We start from the raw sequence: 20,532 nt of genomic DNA on the forward strand, positions 1-20,532 counted from the left end.
TTAAGTAATCACACGTGACCCTACTTGCACTGGAGAGTGGCTATCACACTCCATAGTTTCCCTCCATCTGGAAAGCAGTGGCAAACAGTTAACAGGCAATAAGGAAAAAACCACTGTGATTTCCCTCAAGCCTATGGTTTTCCCAACAAGATTTTAAAAGTAAATAGAATGAGTTCACTATCTCATTCTTTAATGTTTTTCCAGAAACTTCTCTGGAACAATATGTATTGCTTCTTGATAGAAAGAACAGATTTTGCTTTTGTTATTGCTGAAGAGGTTACACAAGTGGAAAAATCAAGATATTCTTCTGGGTACATGTGGTTGGCATTTTGCTTGCAAAAATCAAAATTCTTCCTTAGTACATCAACTACAAAACATACAATTAAATAATTCTGAGTAAAATGAAAAAAAAAATAATTTTAATAGTGGAGTTATATAGTGGGGCCAAATGATCATTCAAAACAGAATTATCTTCTGATGTGTGGCACCGCCACTTCCGAAAGCACCTCATGAAATGCCTTCAATAAAAGTGTTTACAAGACTCAGAGTGAGGAAGACCAATACAGTAAACACAAGAGTTTGTTGCTTAAGAGCAGCTAACAGTGTATTCTTCTGTGTTATTCAGGACCTCCTCGCTGTAAGAGAAAATGAGAGTGTGATTAGCTTATGTGCTTCAGTCCAGTCTCTCTGTTCATTCTGTATTACTGCTACTGTGCAAAAGCTTTATAGATTTTCCTTCAATTTGTTAATTTTTTTAACTACCTATATGTAATTTTTTCACAACATTGGAGCCATGTTGCATGTCACAGCAAACCAAGGTTTAGACCCAAACAGGTGCTTCTTCAAAGTAGAAACAACAGTTAGGATCATGTCTTCTCCTTTCCTCTTCTAAGGCTAGGGGCCTTCTGGAGCTTTTGCTTCCATTTTTGTTAAATTACCCCATCAGGATAAAAAGAAAAGAAATTAACAGGTTTAATACAGGAAACAAGAATAGGGCTAATAATCTTCTGTCCCATTTTAAACCAAGGAGTACCACAACTGAGCACACTCCTTCCATACACACATGCATCTTTTGACTTACAGTAGATGTGCCAGGATTCTCAATTGTAATTCCAACAACAGTAGCAACCTAATGATCCTTCTTTCCCCACTCCTTTATTAGATTGTTCAAACTGAGAAAATGTTGCCCTTCTGCACCTGAGGAGCAGCTGGACTGTGAAGGCACTGGGAGGAAGAATAAATGGGCAAGACTGACCATGTTTTTAAAGAACTGTATTTTGGCTTTTGTTTGGTGTTTCAGTGCAAATCAGCTGTAAAGCTGGCAATTCAGCTTTAGGAACTGATTTGGTTGGGGCACAAACAGAAAAGAATGTGGCCTCAATCGGCTTCCATCCCAAAGTGCAGATCTGACTTTCAAACTAAATCAGGGAACTCGTATTCAGCCCCAGGGTGAACATGGTTGTCATCTATTAACTCCCTCCCTTCATTTAATTAGATTCTGCTTTTTTCTCTTTGGGACGGAAAGGCCAGTACCTTATTGCCTAAGGATAAAGCAGGAGGGCAGTTGTGTAAGCATTACCCATGTTCCTTTGGGTTTTACATAGTGTGACTAGTTGTGACTGACCTTCCAACCAGTGCTAAACAAGAATATGCTGGGCAGCCGGCAGGACCCAGAGGAACACATACACAGCTATCGTTCAGCAGTTGGGCAATGGGATAATGGCCTAACTTTTTAGGTACATTTCATAATTCTGTTGAAGCGTTTTTACACCTGCTACTTTAAGATGACTTTTAACAGACTTTAGCAAAAGTCCATGTTCAGTAGCTGAGGTGGTAACATATCCTCTCTGCCTCACAAATGACAGCCACCACAAACCGCTACACCATATTTGGGTTTGATGTTCAAACTAGTGGACAGGGACTCATTCTCCTGGATTAACCCAGGCAAACAATCAGTGTTCCCTCCTATACTGTTGCTTATATACTGTCACAACTAAAGGCTGACTTCACAATGCCCCTTTTCAAATTAAGAATATTTCTGATGAAGCACAGCAGAAATTGATTTATTTTGATGATACTGCAAAAATCATGTATCTTAGCAGAGGCCAGCAGTACAAGTGGATATAATACCTTGTGACTGTTGTCTCTAAAAAAAATAAACTAGAATGAACGAACAAAGGCATAAAAAGATTCAGTTAACAACTGAAAAGAGAATATAAGAATAAAGTTTCAAATTGTCAGGTTCTTAATCATACAGCCATAAGCTTTTACTTTTATGTTTTATAACATAAGCACTTTGATGTGTAGATGTAGATACTTGCTTTAAAAGACCACACTTATTCATAGTCTCCTCCCAAAACAGATCATAGTGATTCCTAGCCATTCATAAACATTCCTTCACACTTTTCAACTGTCTGTTATTGTTCCTGCTACACATCCTCCTCATATAACTGTTAATAAAGCACAACTATTCACAATGTAAGCCAAAAACTACTTATACAAAAAATAAATATAGTGCAAAATCACTTTAGCCATTAATAAATAAATTTCAACAAGGTTCATGTGGTTTGAGGAGGTTGTTTTGGAGTTTCTTTTCCCAATCAGAAATACTGCACTTTCATTTATAAACATGTCAGACATGATCAAATGTATTTTTTTTATAATAAAAAATGAAGTAGAAACAGCAAAATGCCAAGCATTAAAAACATTTCTTAGTTTGTATAGTAATATGCTTTCTTTGTCAAGAGAATAAGCTGGTCATCACAAACACTCTTTTCCAACAACACAAGAGGCGACTCTATAAATGGAAATCACCAGATGGGCAATATCGAAATCAGATTGATTATATTCTCTGCAGCCAAAGATGGAGAAGCTCTATACAGTCAGCAAAAACAAGACCTGGAGCTGACTGCGGCTCTGATCATCAGCTTCTCATAGCAAAATTCAAGCTTAGACTGAAGAGAGTAGGAAAAACCACTGGGCCACTCAGGTATAATCTAAACCAAATCCCTTATGAGTACACAGTGGAAGTAAAGAACAGATTTAAGGAACTAGATTTGGTGGACAGAGTGCCTGAAGAACTCTGGACAGAGGCTTGTAACATTGTCCAGGAGGCAGCAAGAAAAACAATCCCAAAGAAAAAGAAATGCAAGAAAGCAAAATGGTTGTCCAACGAGGCCTTAGAAATAGCAGAGAGGAGAAGGGAAGCAAAATGCAAGGGAGATAGGGAAAGTTACAGAAAGTTGAATGCAGGCTTCCAAAGAATAGCAAGGAGAGACAAGAGGGCCTTCTTAAATGAACAATGCAAAGAAATAGAGGAAAATAACAGAAAAGGAAAAACCAGAGATCTGTTCAGGAAAATTAGAGATATTAGAGGAACATTTCGCGCAAAGATGGACATGATAAAGGACAAAAATGGGAGGGACCTAACAGAAGCAGAAGACATCAAGAAGAGGTGGCAAGAATACACAGAGGAATTATATCAGAAAGAGTTGGATATCCCGGACAACCCAGACAATGTAGTTGCTGGCCTTGAGCCAGACATCCTGGACAGTGAAGTCAAGTGGGCCTTAGAAAGCCTGGCTAACAACAAGGCCAGTGGAGGTGATGGCATTCCAGTTGAACTATTTAAAATCTTGAAAGATGCTGCTGTTAAGGTGCTACATTCAATATGCCAGCAAGTTTGGAAAACTCAACAGTGGCCAGAGGATTGGAAAAGATCAGTTTACATCCCAATCCCAAAGAAAGGCAGTGCCAAAGAATGCTCCAACTACCGCACAATTGCACTCATTTCACACGCTAGGAAGGTTATGCTCAAAATCCTCCAAGGTAGGCTTCAGCAGTATGTGGACCGAGAACTCCCAGAAGTACAAGCTGGATTCCGAAGAGGCAGAGGAACTCGAGACCAAATTGCTAACATGCGCTGGATTATGGAGAAAGCCAGAGAGTTCCAGAAAAATATCTACTTCTGCTTCATTGACTACGCAAAAGCCTTTGACTGTGTGGACCACAACAAACTATGGCAAGTTCTTAAAGAAATGGGAGTGCCTGACCACCTTATCTATCTACTGAGAAACCTATATGTGGGACAGGAAGCAACAGTTAGAACTGGATATGGAACAACTGATTGGTTCAAAATTGGGAAAGGAGTACGACAAGGCTGTATATTGTTCCCCAGCTTATTCAACATATGCAGAATACATCATGCGGAAGGCTGGACTGGAGGAATCCCAAGGCGGAATTAAGATTGCCGGAAGAAATATCAACAACCTCCGATATGCAGATGATACCACTCTGATGGCAGAAAGTGAGGAGGAATTAAAGAACCTTGTAATGAGGGTGAAAGAGGAGAGTGCAAAAAACGGTCTGAAACTCAACATCAAAAAAACTAAGATTATGGCCAATGGTCCCATCACCTCCTGGGAAATAGAAGGGGAAGATATGGAGGCAGTGACAGATTTTATTTTCCTGGGCTCCATGATCACTGCAGATGGAGACAGCAGTCACGAAATTAAAAGACACCTGCTTCTTGGGAGGAAAGCGATGACAAATCTTGACAGCATCTTAAAAAGCAGACACATCACCTTGCCAACAAAGGTCTGCATAGTCAAAGCTATGGTTTTTCTAGTAATGATGTATGGAAGTGAGAGCTGGACCATAAAGAAAGCAGGCCGCCGAAGAATTGATGCCTTTGAATTGTGGTGCTGGAGAAGACTCTTGAGAATCCCCTGGACTGCAAGGAGAACAAACCTATCCATTCTAAAGGAAATCAACCCTGAGTGCTCACTGGAAGGACAGATCCTGAAGCTGAGGCTCCAGTACTTTGGCCACCTCATGAGAAGAAAAGACTCCCTGGAAAAGACCGTGATGTTGGGAAAGTGTGATGGCAAGAGGAGAAGGGGACGACCGAGGATGAGATGGCTGGACAGTGTCTGCGAAGCAACCAACATGAATTTGACACAACTCCAGGAGGCAGCAGAAGATAGGAGGGCCTGGCGTGCTCTGGTCCATGGGGTCACGAAGAGTCGGACACGACTAACAACTTAACGACGACGATGCTTTCTTTATTTTACCATACCATTGCACAAAGTCTCCTAGGTAGTTCCCATCCAAGAACTGACCAGATGCAGCCATGCTTAGGATAAGTAGCTGCTTCTTGTGTCCTGAAACTCTAACCTGAAACATAGCCTTTAAGGAAATGTATGATGTAATAATAACCAAAGATAGACATCTTGGATGAAGTTCTTGAGAGGGTAGAAACAGGCTAATGCCCAATGTTCCAAAACTTAGCAATATTCCAGTCACAATTCAACATACAAAGATAACTATTATGATAACCATTGAGGGGAAAAACTAAAGAGAACAACATAAGAGAAGTGGCATACTATCAAAAAATCAGAGGGTAACTGAAACCATAACAAAGGATACTGAAAAATTAGTGTGTGAATACATTGCCTGATGAAGATAAAATAAGATAATAATGCTAAGAAATGTGGAAGGCAGGAAATAAGGAAGACCAAACACAAGGTGGATTGACTCTGTAAAGGGAGCCACAATCTTAAGTTTGCAAGACTTGAAGAGATGTTAATGACGGGCCATTTTGGAGGTCATTCATATGGTTCCTGTAAGTTGGAAAGGACTTGATGATGCCTAACAACTTGTAGCACCAAATGGGGATCCTACTGTACATTAGGAACATGACATGCTAGTAGCCCTTCTGGATACTCTTTTTTTTCCTTTTTTCCCAGTACACTCAGCAATTTATTGTAAATGATAAATACTGTAACAGGACACCTCTAAATCATCATTCCTCATTCTTTTTTCTGGTTCTTTTTTCTGTCATGGCAAGACTCAGGTTCTTTGAAAGAGTGATTGGTAGACTGTAAGATAAAAGGTTGAGAGCCTTTGCTTTAGGCAATTTACTGCTGGAAAAACACAACTTTCTGTGGTTGCACTCCATGTGAAAAAATTCCTGAGCATCTGCCTCTGTTTTTTCTAAACATCAGACAAAGGCCTCCCTGTTATCAAGGTTCTCATTGTTGAATTTATCATTCTGAGTGGTTTTCCCCCAATTTTCGTTTGGCTGGTAGGCTGCTGGACCTGTTTAAACATGCAGCTATTTTATTAGCAATTTAGTGCTCCATTAATGTTTGAATGTTGTGAAGGTGGCCCAGAGGAGAGTGTGCCATCCCTAGAGGACAAAGGAGAAGAGGGAGGGGAGAAAACAAAGGGAGAAGGAACAGGCGGACCAAAGGGAGAATGCAGCTGCGGAAAAGGAGAAGACTGAGCGAGGCAGGAAATTTGAAGTGAGTTTCGTGGAAGAGCGCGGGGATAAGAAAGGGGAGGAGCAAGAACTGTCCATTTGGCAAGATAGTACAGTGGTGCCTCGCTTAGCGATGTTAATCCATGCAGCAAAAATTGCTGCTAAGCAATTTCATCGCTAAGCGATTTTAAAAAGCCCATAGAAACGCACTGAAACCCCTTCAATGCGTTCCTATGGGCTAAAAACTAACCTTAAAGCGAAGATCCTCCATAGGGGCGGCCATTTTCGGTGCCTCTAAAGCGAGGCAAAACAGCGGGCGACCATTTTGAAATCGCCAATCAGCTGTGCGAAAATGGGGGCTTTGCCATGGTCGCTTCCCCGCGATCATCGCAAAGCAAATTTTCCCCATGGGGCAAAGCGATCGCTCTTGCGATAGCAAAGATTTCATCGCTATACGGAGAGATCGCTATGCGAGGCACCACTGTATAAGTAGTCAGGGGGAGTGGCGGTTCAAGGTAGAGTTGGAGTTGTGGAAATGAAAGAGGAAGCTGAAGAGGTTGAGAGAATATGAAAGAGTAAAGACCCAGGAGCTACTGAGAGACTTCCCTAATCTGAAGCTTGGTGGGCTGTTACCGGATCCTGCTCCAAAAGAAGGAGGAGAGGTAAAGTATGAGACGTTAGAGTGGTCAGTGGTAGTCTTCCCAAAGAATAAAGAGTGAGGGTGGCAAGTGATTAGACCAGATTCATGCTATAATACTCCCCCTCCAGAAGGGGACTGGGCACAACACCCATGCTGTGGCACCATCTGTGCAGTGTGGAGCGTGCCCCTCCAGAAGCCAACAGATGCCGAGAGGTTTGGCCCAGCACCCCTATGAACTCAACGGATGGTGGTTGGGATTATGTGTTTGACAGTTACGGCATGTTGCCTGAGTTAAGCCTTTTCGATCCCATCATGAATAATGCTGATTTGCCTGTTACTAATAAAGAAGTTGTTAAAGTTAAGAAGACGTGGCCTGTGATATTTCCCACGCAATGTGAGGAGTTGTCAAAAGTTGAAACTGAACCCATTCACAAATGTACAGTAGGACCCCCGTAACCATGGAATCAATATCCACAGTTTCACTTATCCTTGGTTTGCCACAACCCTATATACAAGGGCACTCCCTTGTAGTCTTTGTTCTGACCCCTTGTATGTTGTCTAAAGAGCTTCCTCATATCCACAGTTTCAGGCATCCATGGTACATAATGGAACTGATTCCTCACAGATACAGGGGCCGTAATGTACTGGCCCTTATGTTGTGTCTATTGAAACTTGGGTTGAACGACTCATTTGATTCTGATTTAATGGCTAACTTGAGTTCCGTTTATGCTTCAAAGATGCAATGAAAGTAAGACTATTATTGATTTATGCGTGTATAAGCAAAACCAAATATCTCTTGGTAGCAAATTGCTGTCCATTAATGAGGTGCTGGTTATGTTCCTGGGAGTGTATCTGATCACATGATTGGGTATGTGCCCAGGAACACAACAAGCACCTTGCCACTGAACAGAAACTTGCAACCAAGGCTTATGTAATCCTCTTATGCAAGTGTAAATTGTAAACAAGACTCTAGCCATTGCTATTTAAATAAAATAAACACAAGAAAAACAATACATGATTTTGTCACAGAACGTACATGAAATGTCACAGAACTTACTTGGATATACTCCATCTCTTCAGTGTTTATAGGTTTCCGTCTGTATTTTTGAGGTAATGTTCTTACTAATTCTGCTGTGTCGGGTGTGCCTTGTATTCTACCACTGAAGGAAATATTTTGTTGGGATGGTGGCCCTCCTCCTGCAGAGAGCTGTGAAGATGATGCATGAAGTGGAGGCACTCTTGACTGTAGAGGTTCTTGTACTGAAGCACCGAGAGAGAGAGGTTCTAAATTACCTAACCTACCAAAAATATACTATGCATCATATACAGTGGAAGAAAACTCCTGCCACTAAGGGAATATGAGATAGCAATGGGTACTACCTAAGGAGTTGTGTGTAGTGCATATATGAACACTCTTCCCAATTTTGGTATGTACAGATGGGGAGATTTGTAACTTCCCTCAGTTTCGAGATCACTATGCACAACCTTCTTCCCAATTTAAATAGAAATGGATGTGTGTGGAAATGACACACATTTCTAAGTACCCGATTCTCCCCAGCACAACTGGGCCCTTGACAACTCACTATAAAGTTGAAAGTTATCTCGAGTGGGGCAGTGTGGATTGTTGTAGTGGACTCTATGCTCTTGTGAAACGAAAAGAGGAAATTCTGGACTCCTGTGTAAGACAATACAATAGTTCCCGAACTTAGATCTCCACATATTGTTGAACATAAACTTCCAGAAGCTCAAAGACATTTTGAAACTCAGCTTTGTGGAATCACTGGTCTGAAGTAATACCAATTGTGTGTTTAAACTGCTTTCCATTCTAACAAATAGAGTAACTAAGGTTGAAACTCTATGCACACTTTCCTGAGAGGAAGTCCTATGAAACTCAGTGGGATTCCTAAACATATATGCCTTTTCAGAATATTATTATGAAAAAAGTGATACAAAATAAAATAAAATACTTACTTTTAGGCTTGGGAGTACTTCTTCTGTCTGGAAACTTAATTAAAGGCATATGTGGCTTAACCACCTAGAGGAAAAGATATGAATTGGGAAAAACAAGTTATATTAGAAAAGAAAGTTGATATACTCATTTATATGTTTGCGACAGAGAATTTTCTTGCTAAGAAAGGATATGGTAGCTACGTAGTGCCCTTTTATTCCTTTCTGCATAACATGGAAACCCTACAAAGGTCTCACTTGAATGGAAGACCAGCAACAGAAATGGGTTTAAGGTAGAATGCAGCTGAATGTATCTGTTTATTTTTAATATTTTAATCTCACATAACTTTAATCTCTTGGGGCAGCCTACATGCGATCACATTTTTAAAAGACAGACTTACTGCTTGAGAATAGAATGTAAAGATTTTTGAAGATTTCAATTTTAAACTACTGGCATACTCTTAAGACTAAAATTTTCATGCTTACCTCATAAACATCATCTATTTACGAGGTAACACACTAATGATATCAAAAGACAAATCTAACTACAGTTGCTAAATTTCCTCAAGGAGTACAAATTTTTGTACTCCTTGAGGAGGCAGATTTATCTACATGCACGGTTAATAAGCACTAAGCAACTAGGTGCAGAATCCAGTAATAGTAAATAATGATCACATGCTCTTGAGTAAATTCTGACTTATAGCAACCCTTTCCAGGATGCCCTCCATATGGCATATTCAGAAGCTGTATATCATTCCCTTCTTCTGGGGGTGCTCTGGAACTATGAAGATTGCACAAGGCTATTCTAGTTAGCAGACTTAATGGGAAACTGAACACTCAGCCTCTACTTCCACAGCCAGGAACCTTAACTTATCCAACTAACCAGGTTGCAAAGTCCAACATTCATACTAAATTACAGTAATTATATTCATACTGTAGTGGGCGCCAGGCACAGCACTAAAGAAATGAGTAAGAAAGAGAAAAACAAGACAACTCAGGCATTCAGTTCTTCAACTCATAAAGCTTTTTACAAAGACTGGCTAGAACAGCAACACAGCAAACAGAAGAGGAGCCAGAAGGAACATCACTCTTTCGTCACTCCCAGCAGAAGTGATGGTATTGCAGAAATTTTCAAATGCCTTGATAGGCCAATTCCAATTACCTACAAGGAGGGAGAAAGAGAGAACACCCACTTGGAAAGGCCTTATTATTATTTAATTATTTAGTGCGCAGAATAAGGAAGGCTGCTTTCCATCCATCCCCTCCAAAGGGGGCTAATGCAATGGCTACTACCAGATGACAGATGAGAAAACTGTGATGTGTATATAATAAGCTAGATACTAACAGAAAATAGATGAACCAACTGGTTAAACTACATAAAAAGTCAATAAGACTTTTCTAACAGTTATTTTAAAAATATAACTTTCAGCTTTGCTGCCCTTATTTGAATAGTCTGAAGAGGTGTTCATGTGATGTATTACCAGTTATAAAGAGACCAGTAATACTCAAAGGTTTTAGACTACAGTATAAGCCGGAGGAAAGCAATGTCGTTTCTATTTTGTCTTGAAGGTGCTCTGGAACCTTTTCTGGCATATATAGTCATGGCCAAAAATATTGGCACCCATGCAATTCTGTTAGAAAATGCAACCCTTCTCTCAGAAAATCGTTGCAAGTGTTTTGGTACTCAAAAAATCAAACCCACATACACACACAGCCAACCCCATCGGAACACCATGGGGCTGGGGGAAAAAATCAAAATCACCCCCCCACACACACACACACAGCCATCTCCATCGGAACGCAGGGTCACCCTCCTTTTTCCTCCGCGCCCCCAAGGACTCCGACCTCAGCTAGTTTCCCCCCCCCCCCCGCTCCCCGGGCAGGAGCCAGGAGCCACCACACTGAAGCCGGGCCTACTCAACTGGAGACAAAACCCCACCGCGCGGTGCCCTCCGCAGCAGCCAGAGTTCAAGGACTTACCTGAACGACCCTACTGGCAGCCGCCATCTTGCTGCCCATGGTGACACCCCCTCGCCCGGGCAGCGGGAAGAACACGGACAGGCCGAGCGTTTCAGGGGCGAGGAGGCGGGGCTTGGGATGCCCCGCCCCCACCGAGGGCGTGGCCGGACGCCGAGCAGGGCATTTGCGCGAAGCGGAAAAAGCCGCGAATTAGTAGCCGCTGCACAGCAGGTAGAGGTTGAAGAGTTGAGGCTTTTTATTGAAGTGCAATGATGGAAGATTATTTTTCCTGTTCAAATTGAAGGGGTGGCGGTTGGAGGACCAGACACCGTCCCAGAACGAAGCCGTCGTGTGCTCTTAGACCGAATGGGACTTCAGGGAAGGCAATTCAGCCCCTATGATTAAGGTTGGGGCAGGTCAGCTTTAACAGGCTAAACAGCGGCGACCAGTCGAGCCGACAGCGTTTGCAAGAGGCCAGTTCGCTCCAAGTGAAATAGTTGCTTGTTTCACACTTGCAAGTACCCTGTTCCATATACATGTGGAATTCTAGATACTTTGGGTCTCTGCAAGGTTGGAAAATACAGTATGTAGAATGGAGTAAAACAGAGTCTGGAGCAAATCCTCTAGGTAGGAGGAAAAGGTTACAATATTTAGTGCTTTTTAGCTTAGGAAGAAGATAAAGGGAGTGGAAATGTGTGGAGAATGTGGGTAGGGAGATATATATTTTATGATAAAATTTGGTGAAAACTGCACTGAAAGCTGAATGGACAGGGATTCAAGAACAGGTAAAGTATGTTCTTCCCACATAACACATAGTTAAGAGGCAGGAGGCTGGTCACTGTGTATACAGAATGGTAGGCTAGATATTCAATTTGATCCAACATTATTTGTATGGTAAGAAATTTAGCACATACATTGCAGAAGCAATTTCCCACCCTCCTTTCGCCTTTATTTTCTTACATCTTTATTTCAGTTTTTAAGATACTTGGGGACAGGTACCTTTCATCCATGAAATTCTTGTTGCATATAGTGACAGCATTGCAGTAATAATTGAGCAAACTGTTATACTGCATCTGCTGCTCTTACAACTACAATATTCTGTTGCTATTCTGTATATTCAAGTCCCTTTCTCAAGGTTATGGCTGGGTCAGAGAGACCCAACTAACCATTCAGACACACTGCCCAGACTTTCCTGGTATAGATAAATTTCAGGAGGGCTAAATGTTTTGGTGGAATTTTCCTACCCAGTACCACTCTCCCAGCATGTTGAGCCACTATGACTGCTCAGTGCTTCAGGGAGCTACCAAAAAATTAACAAGGCTAAGCATCTTAGCCTGTCTGCATGCCGACCCTGCTAGCTAGGAATGCCAAAATATCCACAAAATATAAGGAATCCAATAGGTGATCAAGACAAGGTTTTTCTTTAGTATCAATCAACCCTCCATATCAAAATAACCAAACTGCTATAAAATCTTATTATTTTATTGAAGATGTTGCAAATAGAAGTAAAATAGTATAGTTTCAAAGAATTTCAAAAGATAGTTTGAAAAATTCCAAAAGCACTCAAAAAGGCAAGAAGCAAATAAAAATTCAGAAGATATTGATGCAAAGGCAATTTTAGAGCATTTCCCACTGAAAATAAGAAAGCTAACTATCCTAAGCTAATACATTCAAGCAGAACTTCAGCATGGTTCCTAAACATGTGCGGAGTACAAATCAGGTAACAGCAGGTGAGGATAAACCAAGCAAACTCATTCCATTTTTATTCCACCATTCCATTTTCTAGACCTTTGGAGGGAATTCACCAGTCAGGTCTCAAATTACCTCGAATCTTCTCAAAGAGAGCAACATCTCCAAAGTAACTTCACTCTCCCTCTCTCCATTCCTGTAGAAATTGGTTTGTTAATTAGCTTGGACCAGGACTGAGTTTTTGGCCTTGAAAATTCCTTCCCAAGCAGATAAGACACAGAAGGAAAAACCTTTCCAATTGATGGACAGATTTCCCCCTTTTGTCGGTCTGCTCATTCTAGGTACAGCTTATATTTCAAGGGGCAACTGAAACCACCATCCCCCCCCCCCATTTTTTTAGTCTTTTAACAGCCTGGAATCAAAATACTCAATTTAGTCTGAGAACGCGTGTTAGAAGAGACTTAGCAACACCCGGATTCCACTCTGACCAAGTGTCACAATGCTACCTACTAATTTGTAGTGAGAGACCTGAGTGTTCTGTTGTCTTGTAGAAGGAATGCAAGTTCCATTATAAATTGTTAGGAGAGAGTCTCTTTTGGGGAATTCTGTAAAATGCCCTTAAGGGATCAAGAAAACCTTTTCTGCCCTGACATATCAGAATTCCCATGAGATTTTTCATAAGAGCTCCATCTGATTTCCTGCTTCCTTTCCCACCAGCATTGAATTTGTATTTTTCCTTCTCTTTAAAAAAAAAATAAAAAAGAGCATCAACATAAAGAACCATCGACCTTTGCCTTGAATTATCGGCCCCATCTCTGTTTGGACAATAATTATTTAATCATCTAACTGCTTTTCAAATGAAATCATAATGAAGATGGAACTATTCTACCATCACTCCTCTCTCCTGTTTTCGGATAATATAACTGGTTAATCATATCATTTCTATTGATTGATTTTCTCACTAAAAGCTATGCCAGGTATTGTCACTCCCATGTATACCTTGCACGAGCATTCCACTATCTAGATTACATTATTATTCTCACATAAGCTGTTTCTGGTGATTTGCTTAAAATACCGGTACTAGTTTCAAGCCAACTTGACCAGACTGATAGAAACCTATCTTGTACTGGAGGGCCATGGCTGCAATGAGTAATGGTTTATCTTGCAACACGTGTCAGAAGGACATGGGCCTAGACATGGAGATTAGCCACCTTATTTAAGGATATGTTTTGGTGGTAAGTCTGTTATCCAAAAATCAGGCTGAAATGCAGAAGAACAACAGCAGTATAGTTATGGTAACTTTCAAAGTTTAGTGAAATTATTCAAAGATAACTATAACTAGTCAGTTTAACAAAATTTTTAGCTGCTTCTCAATGTGTGTGTATGATGTAAGTGAACAACTATAACTTTTTCAAATTAGAAAAACAAACAAAAAAGCACTGTTATACTTTGTTTTTTCCCAGTACATGTAGCATACATAATATTCTGACTTTGCCCTACAGCAAAGGCCAAGAATTGTTCCAGAAACTGAGGATTCTGTAGTCACAGTATTTCTCATTAACAGACCACCAAATATGGTTGTATTGACAATTCCAAGGTAAACCTCATAAATCTAGCCCTTAAATTAACCACCACAAACCTCCTTTGAGCTGTGATGTCTCTATTCACTGCAATACAATGTGTTCTTTACAGATATTCAACTCTAAGTACACATATCATTCATTAAAATAGCTTGTCAAACAACTGTTTATCCTCTGAATTAGCAGGTTCTGGAAAGTGCAATAAAGCATTGCTGATTCTTCAGATTGCAGTCACGTTCTTTTCCAGTTGCAGAACAACGTCCTTCAGAGCTGGATCCTTCGCCCAATTAACTCCACTTCCAATAATGAGATTCTGAAATAAAACCAGTTCAGTTTTCAAAAAGATATAAGCAAGCTTCTCTGCTCTGAGCTGTGACCCTGCTTTAACATCCAAATACATAAGAGTTTGATAACAGAAAACTCAAACTAGGGATCACTTACATTGCTTAGTATTACTATAAGTATTATAGCTACCTGTAGTCAAGATCTTCCAGAATTCACGACATTACGTAACACATCTCTACTTTGTCAAAGTTATTTAGTTTCTGGTTCTTTCTTTCAAATGCAGTTAATGCTCCAAAGTCAAAGGGAAGTTTTCCCATTTAAAGAGAAAAGCTTAGCTCTGCTAACAAAATGGTACTATACCAATTTCTGTACTACTAGTTACGTATGTGATAATTTTCCAACTATGAATAGCACTTTCAAAGGACCATGGTATCTGACATTAAGTTGAAATACAGGGGGTGGTGTGCGTGTCTGTACTGCTTCATTTGAAAAACTGGAGCATAATATCCAATCCACAGCTGCCTCGGCTGTAACCTTAAAACAGCACATGTTCTGCTTCCTGCATCATCTAAAAAAGACATGCCTGGTGAAATCCATCATGCTAAGAACTTTTTGACTTTAAGTTTTTCATACTGGTACAAGTCTGATGAAGTGGTGATTGATCCACAAAAGCTCACGTACTATATGATGATTGTTATCCCATCAGTAGGGCTCTTTCTAATAGTACAATGTCAATGTACTTCCTTTACACACAGTATACATTAGCTCATCTTGATCATTGTGACAGATCTGTCTTCATGCTCAGTGCAGCTTACCTGGAAAATATTTTGAATCAGTGTAGTCATTTGAATTTCCTGTTGCAGATTTCTACGGACCTTCTTCAGCATTTCACCCACTTCCATGTTTTCCAGTTCCTCTCTTCGTTTTCTTTTCATATCATGTATTTGTGTTAATTTGCATTCTCCAGCTCGCTTCAGTGCTATTTTATGGGGATGCAGGGGAGATATATAACTGCAAATGAGTTAAATTGTAAAAAAAATCTGCCTTGTGCTGACTGGGTTGAAACGTAAGATTCAAAGTATATCTTGAATTACAGAAAGATAATCTAAAATAGAATAACAAATAAAAACAAGAGTTGTAACACCTTAAAGACAACTGGATTTATTTCAGTGTGAGCTTTTGTATATTACAGTCCACTGCCTCTGACACACATTCATATGTCTCAGAAAGTTGACAGCAGTTTATGAAAGCTCATGCTGAGATAAATTTGCTAATCTTTAATCTTTAATATAGGTGGCCAAGCCTCAACTCTTATACAGGTTCAGAGAGCATGTGGCTACTGTTTTGCAAAATTTCTAATTATACAATAATTGGCTTCACTTTTTGATGAAAAGGCTTCCATTACCAAAATTGTTTATGGGTGATTCCTGACTGTTTCCCCAATTCACTCACAGACACACACATGTCCATATGCACGTACAGTGGGGTCTCGACTTACAAACTTAATCCGTATTGGAAGGCAGATCTCAGGTCGAAAAGTTCTTAAGTCGAATCTGCATTTCCCATAGGAATGCATTGAAAACCATTTAATCCGTATCTGCTCTTTTCGTCCATAGAAACTAATGGGAAGCTGCTATTCCGCCTTCTGCCACTAGAGGGGGATTTTTTTTTCTTTTTTCCTTCTAACCTAAGATGACTTAGCTTTTAAAAAAAGGGGGAAAAAAGAGTTTGTAACTCGAATCTAAGTTTGTAAGTCGAGTCCATATATTCCTATGAGAGCGGTTCGTAAGTCGAAACGTTCGTATGTCGAGCCGTTCGTAAGTCGAGATCCCACTGGTACACTCCTTTGAATACACCATACTAGTGTACCAGCATCCTGGCTTCAAAAGACTGTACCACTGAGGTCATGAGTGTGACAAACCCAGACCTACTGGGATATGTCACACAGTTACTAAGCTGCCACCAACCATTCCCTATAAGAAGTCACACAGACCAGGGATGGATTTTTAAACAATAAAAAGAATAAGGTTTATTTAAATACACACAGGGAAAATAAACAATCAGGTGAATAGGATAAAGTAACGTGGCTTATTCTCACTCATACAAGCATACAGTTTGGTTCACCCAGAACCCTTAACTTGAAGCACAGACCCTGAACCTATCAGTTCTGGCTAACCAACAGACACCTGAACCTATCAGGTTGGTACTCTGACACACAGAAGTACCCTGTCTGACACACAGACTCCCACAACAGCTTCTTCTTCCCAGCTGCTGCTTCGTCACATCCCAGTGTCTCTCAGTGTCTCTCTTCACCACACAGGCATCACATATTTATACAGTACAGCCCCTCCTCCTGATGTCCCGCCTTCCACTCCCCATAGGATGGAACTTTCCCTCCAAACCCATGACAGACAGGTAACATCAGTGCTGTATGTAACACCTCCCCTCTTTATAAGTTGTTTTGTAGGGGGAAAGCTAACGTGCTTTTCACCAAAAAACAACCTGGGTAAAATACACAACAACAGTTATACATACCATATTATACTTACTTATACTTACATTCTAAGTTAAACCATAGCAAATAGGCATTTAAACATTTACCATATACATTACATCAATTTACCTTTATTCATACAAACCAAATTCAAAACCAGGTACATTTAACTTTTGTCATCATTATATACACATAGTCCATATTCTTTCGTCGTCTTCATTCTTCAGGTCTTCTTGATAAGGTGTCAGCAACACAGTTCACTGACCCTCTGACCACCTTCACTTCAAAGTCATAGTCCTGTAGATTTAAAGCCCACCTCATAAGTTTGCTATTGTGGGTTTTCATTGTCTTTAACCATTGCAATGGTGAATGGTCAGTACACAGAATAAAATGTCTTCCCCAGATGTAAGGCTTGGCCTTCTGGATCGCGTAGACTATGGCCAAACACTCCTTCTCCACAGTTGCCAAATGTCTCTCACCTTTTTGAAGTTTCCTACTCAGGTAGGACACTGGATGCTGGTCACCATTCTCATCCTCCTGGCACAGAACTGCTCCTACCCCGCTGTTAGACGCATCGGTGTAGACGATGAACTCCCGGTCGAAGTCTGGAGCACGCAGGACAGGATAGTTGATTAACGCCTCCTTCAACCTCTGGAACGCCGCCTCACAGTCGCTGGTCCACGGGATGCGGTCATCAGCCTTCTTCCTCGTCAGATCGGTCAGCGGAGCCGCAATCTCGCTAAACCTCGGGATGAACTTTCTGTAGTAGCCCACCAACCCAAGAAATGATTTGACTTTTTTCTTGGTGTTGGGTCTAGGCCAATCACGAACTGCTTCTATTTTGGCCTCCAGGGGTTTTATCATTCCTCCCCCTACCATGTGACCCAAGTATTTTATTTCTGGGCTACCCAGCTGACACTTGCTGGCCTTTACTGTTAGCCCTGCTGCACTTAACCTCTGCAGCACTAACTCCAGGTGTATCAGGTGATCTTCCCAGGTATTACTGAAGATCCCTATGTCGTCAATGTAGGCCACTGTAAAGTCATTGAGCCCTGCCAAGGTCTGGTCCATCAGCCTTTGGAATGTGGCTGGTGCATTTCTGAGACCAAAGCTCAGGACTCGAAACTCATAGAGACCAAAAGGGCTGCAAAAGGCAGTCTTTTCTTGATCCCTGGGATCAATTCTTAATTGCCAATATCCCTTTACCAGGTCCAATGATGAGATGAACCGACAACCCCCTATGGTTTCAATCAGGTTGTCTAGCCTGGGCATTGGGTAGGCATCAGGAGTGGTTACACGGTTTAATTTCCTGTAATCAACACAAAACCTAATGCTACCATCAGGCTTGTCCACAAGGACTATCGGAGAGGACCAAGGACTAGAAGAGGGGACGATTATGTTCTCCCTCAGCATCTCGTCCAGCTCCTTCCGCACCTTGTCCCTATAGGGTCCCGTTACTCGGTATGGGGATACTGCCTGCGGGGGTGCATCCCCTGTGTGGATCCGATGCATCACTCCCTTCACTATCCCCGGCTTGTTGGAAAACACCTGTTGATATTTATTAAGCAGCATTTTTAGTTCTTGCTGCTGGTCTTGGGTGAGTGCAGGACTGATCTTTACCTCCTCTGGGTTGTATTTTACTTCCCCTCTACCCTCCCAGAAGGGTAATTCCGCTTCCTCACTCTCAACTGCTTTTATCGCGAATAAAACCCTCTGTTCCCCTCTGTAGTAGGGTTTTAGGGCATTCACATGAACCACCCTCCTTGCTTGGTTCTCCTCCTGCTCTATTAGGTAGTTCAGGTCTGACATCTTGGAAATGACCCTATATGGTCCTGCCCATTTGAGCTGCAGTTTATTCTCTCTGCAGGGCCTAAGCCAAAGCACTTCCTCCCCTGGGTCAAAGTGCCTCTCTCTAGCTTTGTGGTCATACCATGTTTTCTGTCTGACCTTCTGAGCTTGCAGGTTTTCTGCTGCCAGCTCTAGATTTCTCCTTAGGTCATTCATCAAGGTGTCTATGTATGTCACAACGTCTTGTGGGTCATCCTGGGTGATCTGCTCCCAATTTTGTTTGATCAAATCAAGGGGCCCTTTCACCCCTAAGTGTGCAGCAGACATGTCAGAGTGACCCCTTTGTAAGATCATGGGGCGATACTTTTCAGGTACCACCAGCTGACTTCTGATCCCATCTCCCCCTTTTGAGATATTCCTCAGGGTTTCTCTATATAAAATCCCCTTTTTCTCCAGAAATCTCACTGGGGTTTCAGGTGTTAGCTGGGCGTCAGTCACCTGTTCAAAACACTTTTGGAGAGTGGCGTCTGCCTTTTGCTCCTGTCCAAATCTGCTGTCTGTGGTTAAGGTTTCCACCACAGCTTCTGCACTCCCCTCTGCTTCCGTCTCTGGCTCATCATTACCCCCCTGAACTGTCCCTGTGGTGGCTTGTGAGCGTGTAATCACTAGCACCCGTTTCACATGTTCAGCCAGGTCATTTCCCACGAGCACGGCTGCTGGCAGAGTCGATGAAATCGCTAGCCGCCAAGCTCCCCTCCAGCCTTGAAAGTTGACAGGTACCTCTGCTACTGGCAGAGAGATTACCTGCCCCTCAATCCCTGCCACCTTCATGCTCTCATTTGGGATTATAAACTCCCTAGGGATGATATCTGGATGGCACAGGGTTACCTGGGAACAAGTGTCCCGCAGCCCCCTATACTGACGGTCAAGTATTCCTACGTCCACCCCGGCTGTCTCAAACAACTGAGAATCTGTTTTTATCAGCAAGCAGCGCTTTACCTCTACAAGAGGACCATTTTCCTCAGCCTGATCAGCAGAGGTAGCTGTTCCAGACTGAGTAGCCATGGCAACTGGCTCCCTCAGTGACACTGAGCCTTGCTCTTTCTGGACACAGAACACAGCTTTTGGCTTGGTCCCACTAGAATTCTGAGGCACCATTCCTTTTAGCTGCTTTAATTTCTCACACTCTGAGATTAGATGGCCCTTTCCCTGACAGAAATAACATTTTCTGGTGTATTTTGAGTCTTTCTCATCTTGTTTTGGTTTTCCCTCCAAAATCTGAGGTCTTGGTTTCATGTCTGAGGGCTTCCCTTCACCATGGGCCCCTCCCCCTTGCTGGCTTTTCCCTGGTCCCTGAGAGTACTTGCTGTAGGTTTCTTTGGGTTTACCTACAGATTTCCCCTCACCCAAGGGCTTTCTTATTTGGGAAATAAAATCTGCGATCTCTGCGGCTGCTGCCACAGATTTCGGTTTCCTTTCCCTCACCTGGAATTTCAATTCCCCATGCAGGACTGAATAGAACTGTTCCAGTGCTATCAAGTCTTTAAGCTGCTCATAGGTCTCTGTCCCTTCCTGCGATAGCCATTTCTCAAGCAGCCTCACCAATTGGGCCCCCACTTGGGTAAAAGTCTGTTCTGGTTTTTTTGTGAGGGACCTGAATCTCTGTCTCAGCTGCTCTGCATTTATCCCATGTCTGGCAAACACCAGTTTTTTAAACTCTGCAAAATCTTTCATCAGTTCCTCAGGCATCTCGGCATAAACCTCAGCCAGGCTACCACTGATTAAAGACCGCATAATGGTCATCTTCTCAGTTTCCCTCACTGAGAAGTCCACAAACGCTCTTTCCACTAAGGAAAAGAACACCTCAGGACAATCTCCCTTGTGGTAC

General features: G+C 41.8%; 1 protein-coding gene across 2 annotated transcripts in view; it reads right to left on the reverse strand.

Annotated features, from left to right (window-relative positions):
- Nucleotides 1–397: 397 nt before the first annotated feature.
- LOC110073974 (centromere protein H) overlaps nt 398–20,532 on the reverse strand; it is a 29,692-nt gene continuing 9,557 nt past the window's right edge. Inside the window, exons 8-11 of one of the 2 annotated variants that reach the window (XM_072992685.2) lie at nt 15,178–15,341; nt 8,874–8,937; nt 7,960–8,162; nt 398–635 (exon numbers count right to left, since the gene is read on the reverse strand). In XM_072992685.2, the coding sequence (XP_072848786.2) occupies nt 618–635; nt 7,960–8,162; nt 8,874–8,937; nt 15,178–15,341 (449 nt within the window). In that variant the 3' untranslated portion in view covers nt 398–617. Of the gene's footprint in view, nt 636–7,959; nt 8,163–8,873; nt 8,938–12,274; nt 14,391–15,177; nt 15,342–20,532 lie in introns of those variants that run through there. The other variant, XM_020783744.3, reaches the window with a different exon arrangement.

Source organism: Pogona vitticeps, chromosome 2 (genome assembly GCF_051106095.1).
Source record: "Pogona vitticeps strain Pit_001003342236 chromosome 2, PviZW2.1, whole genome shotgun sequence".
Taxonomy (NCBI): Eukaryota; Metazoa; Chordata; class Lepidosauria; order Squamata; family Agamidae; genus Pogona; species Pogona vitticeps.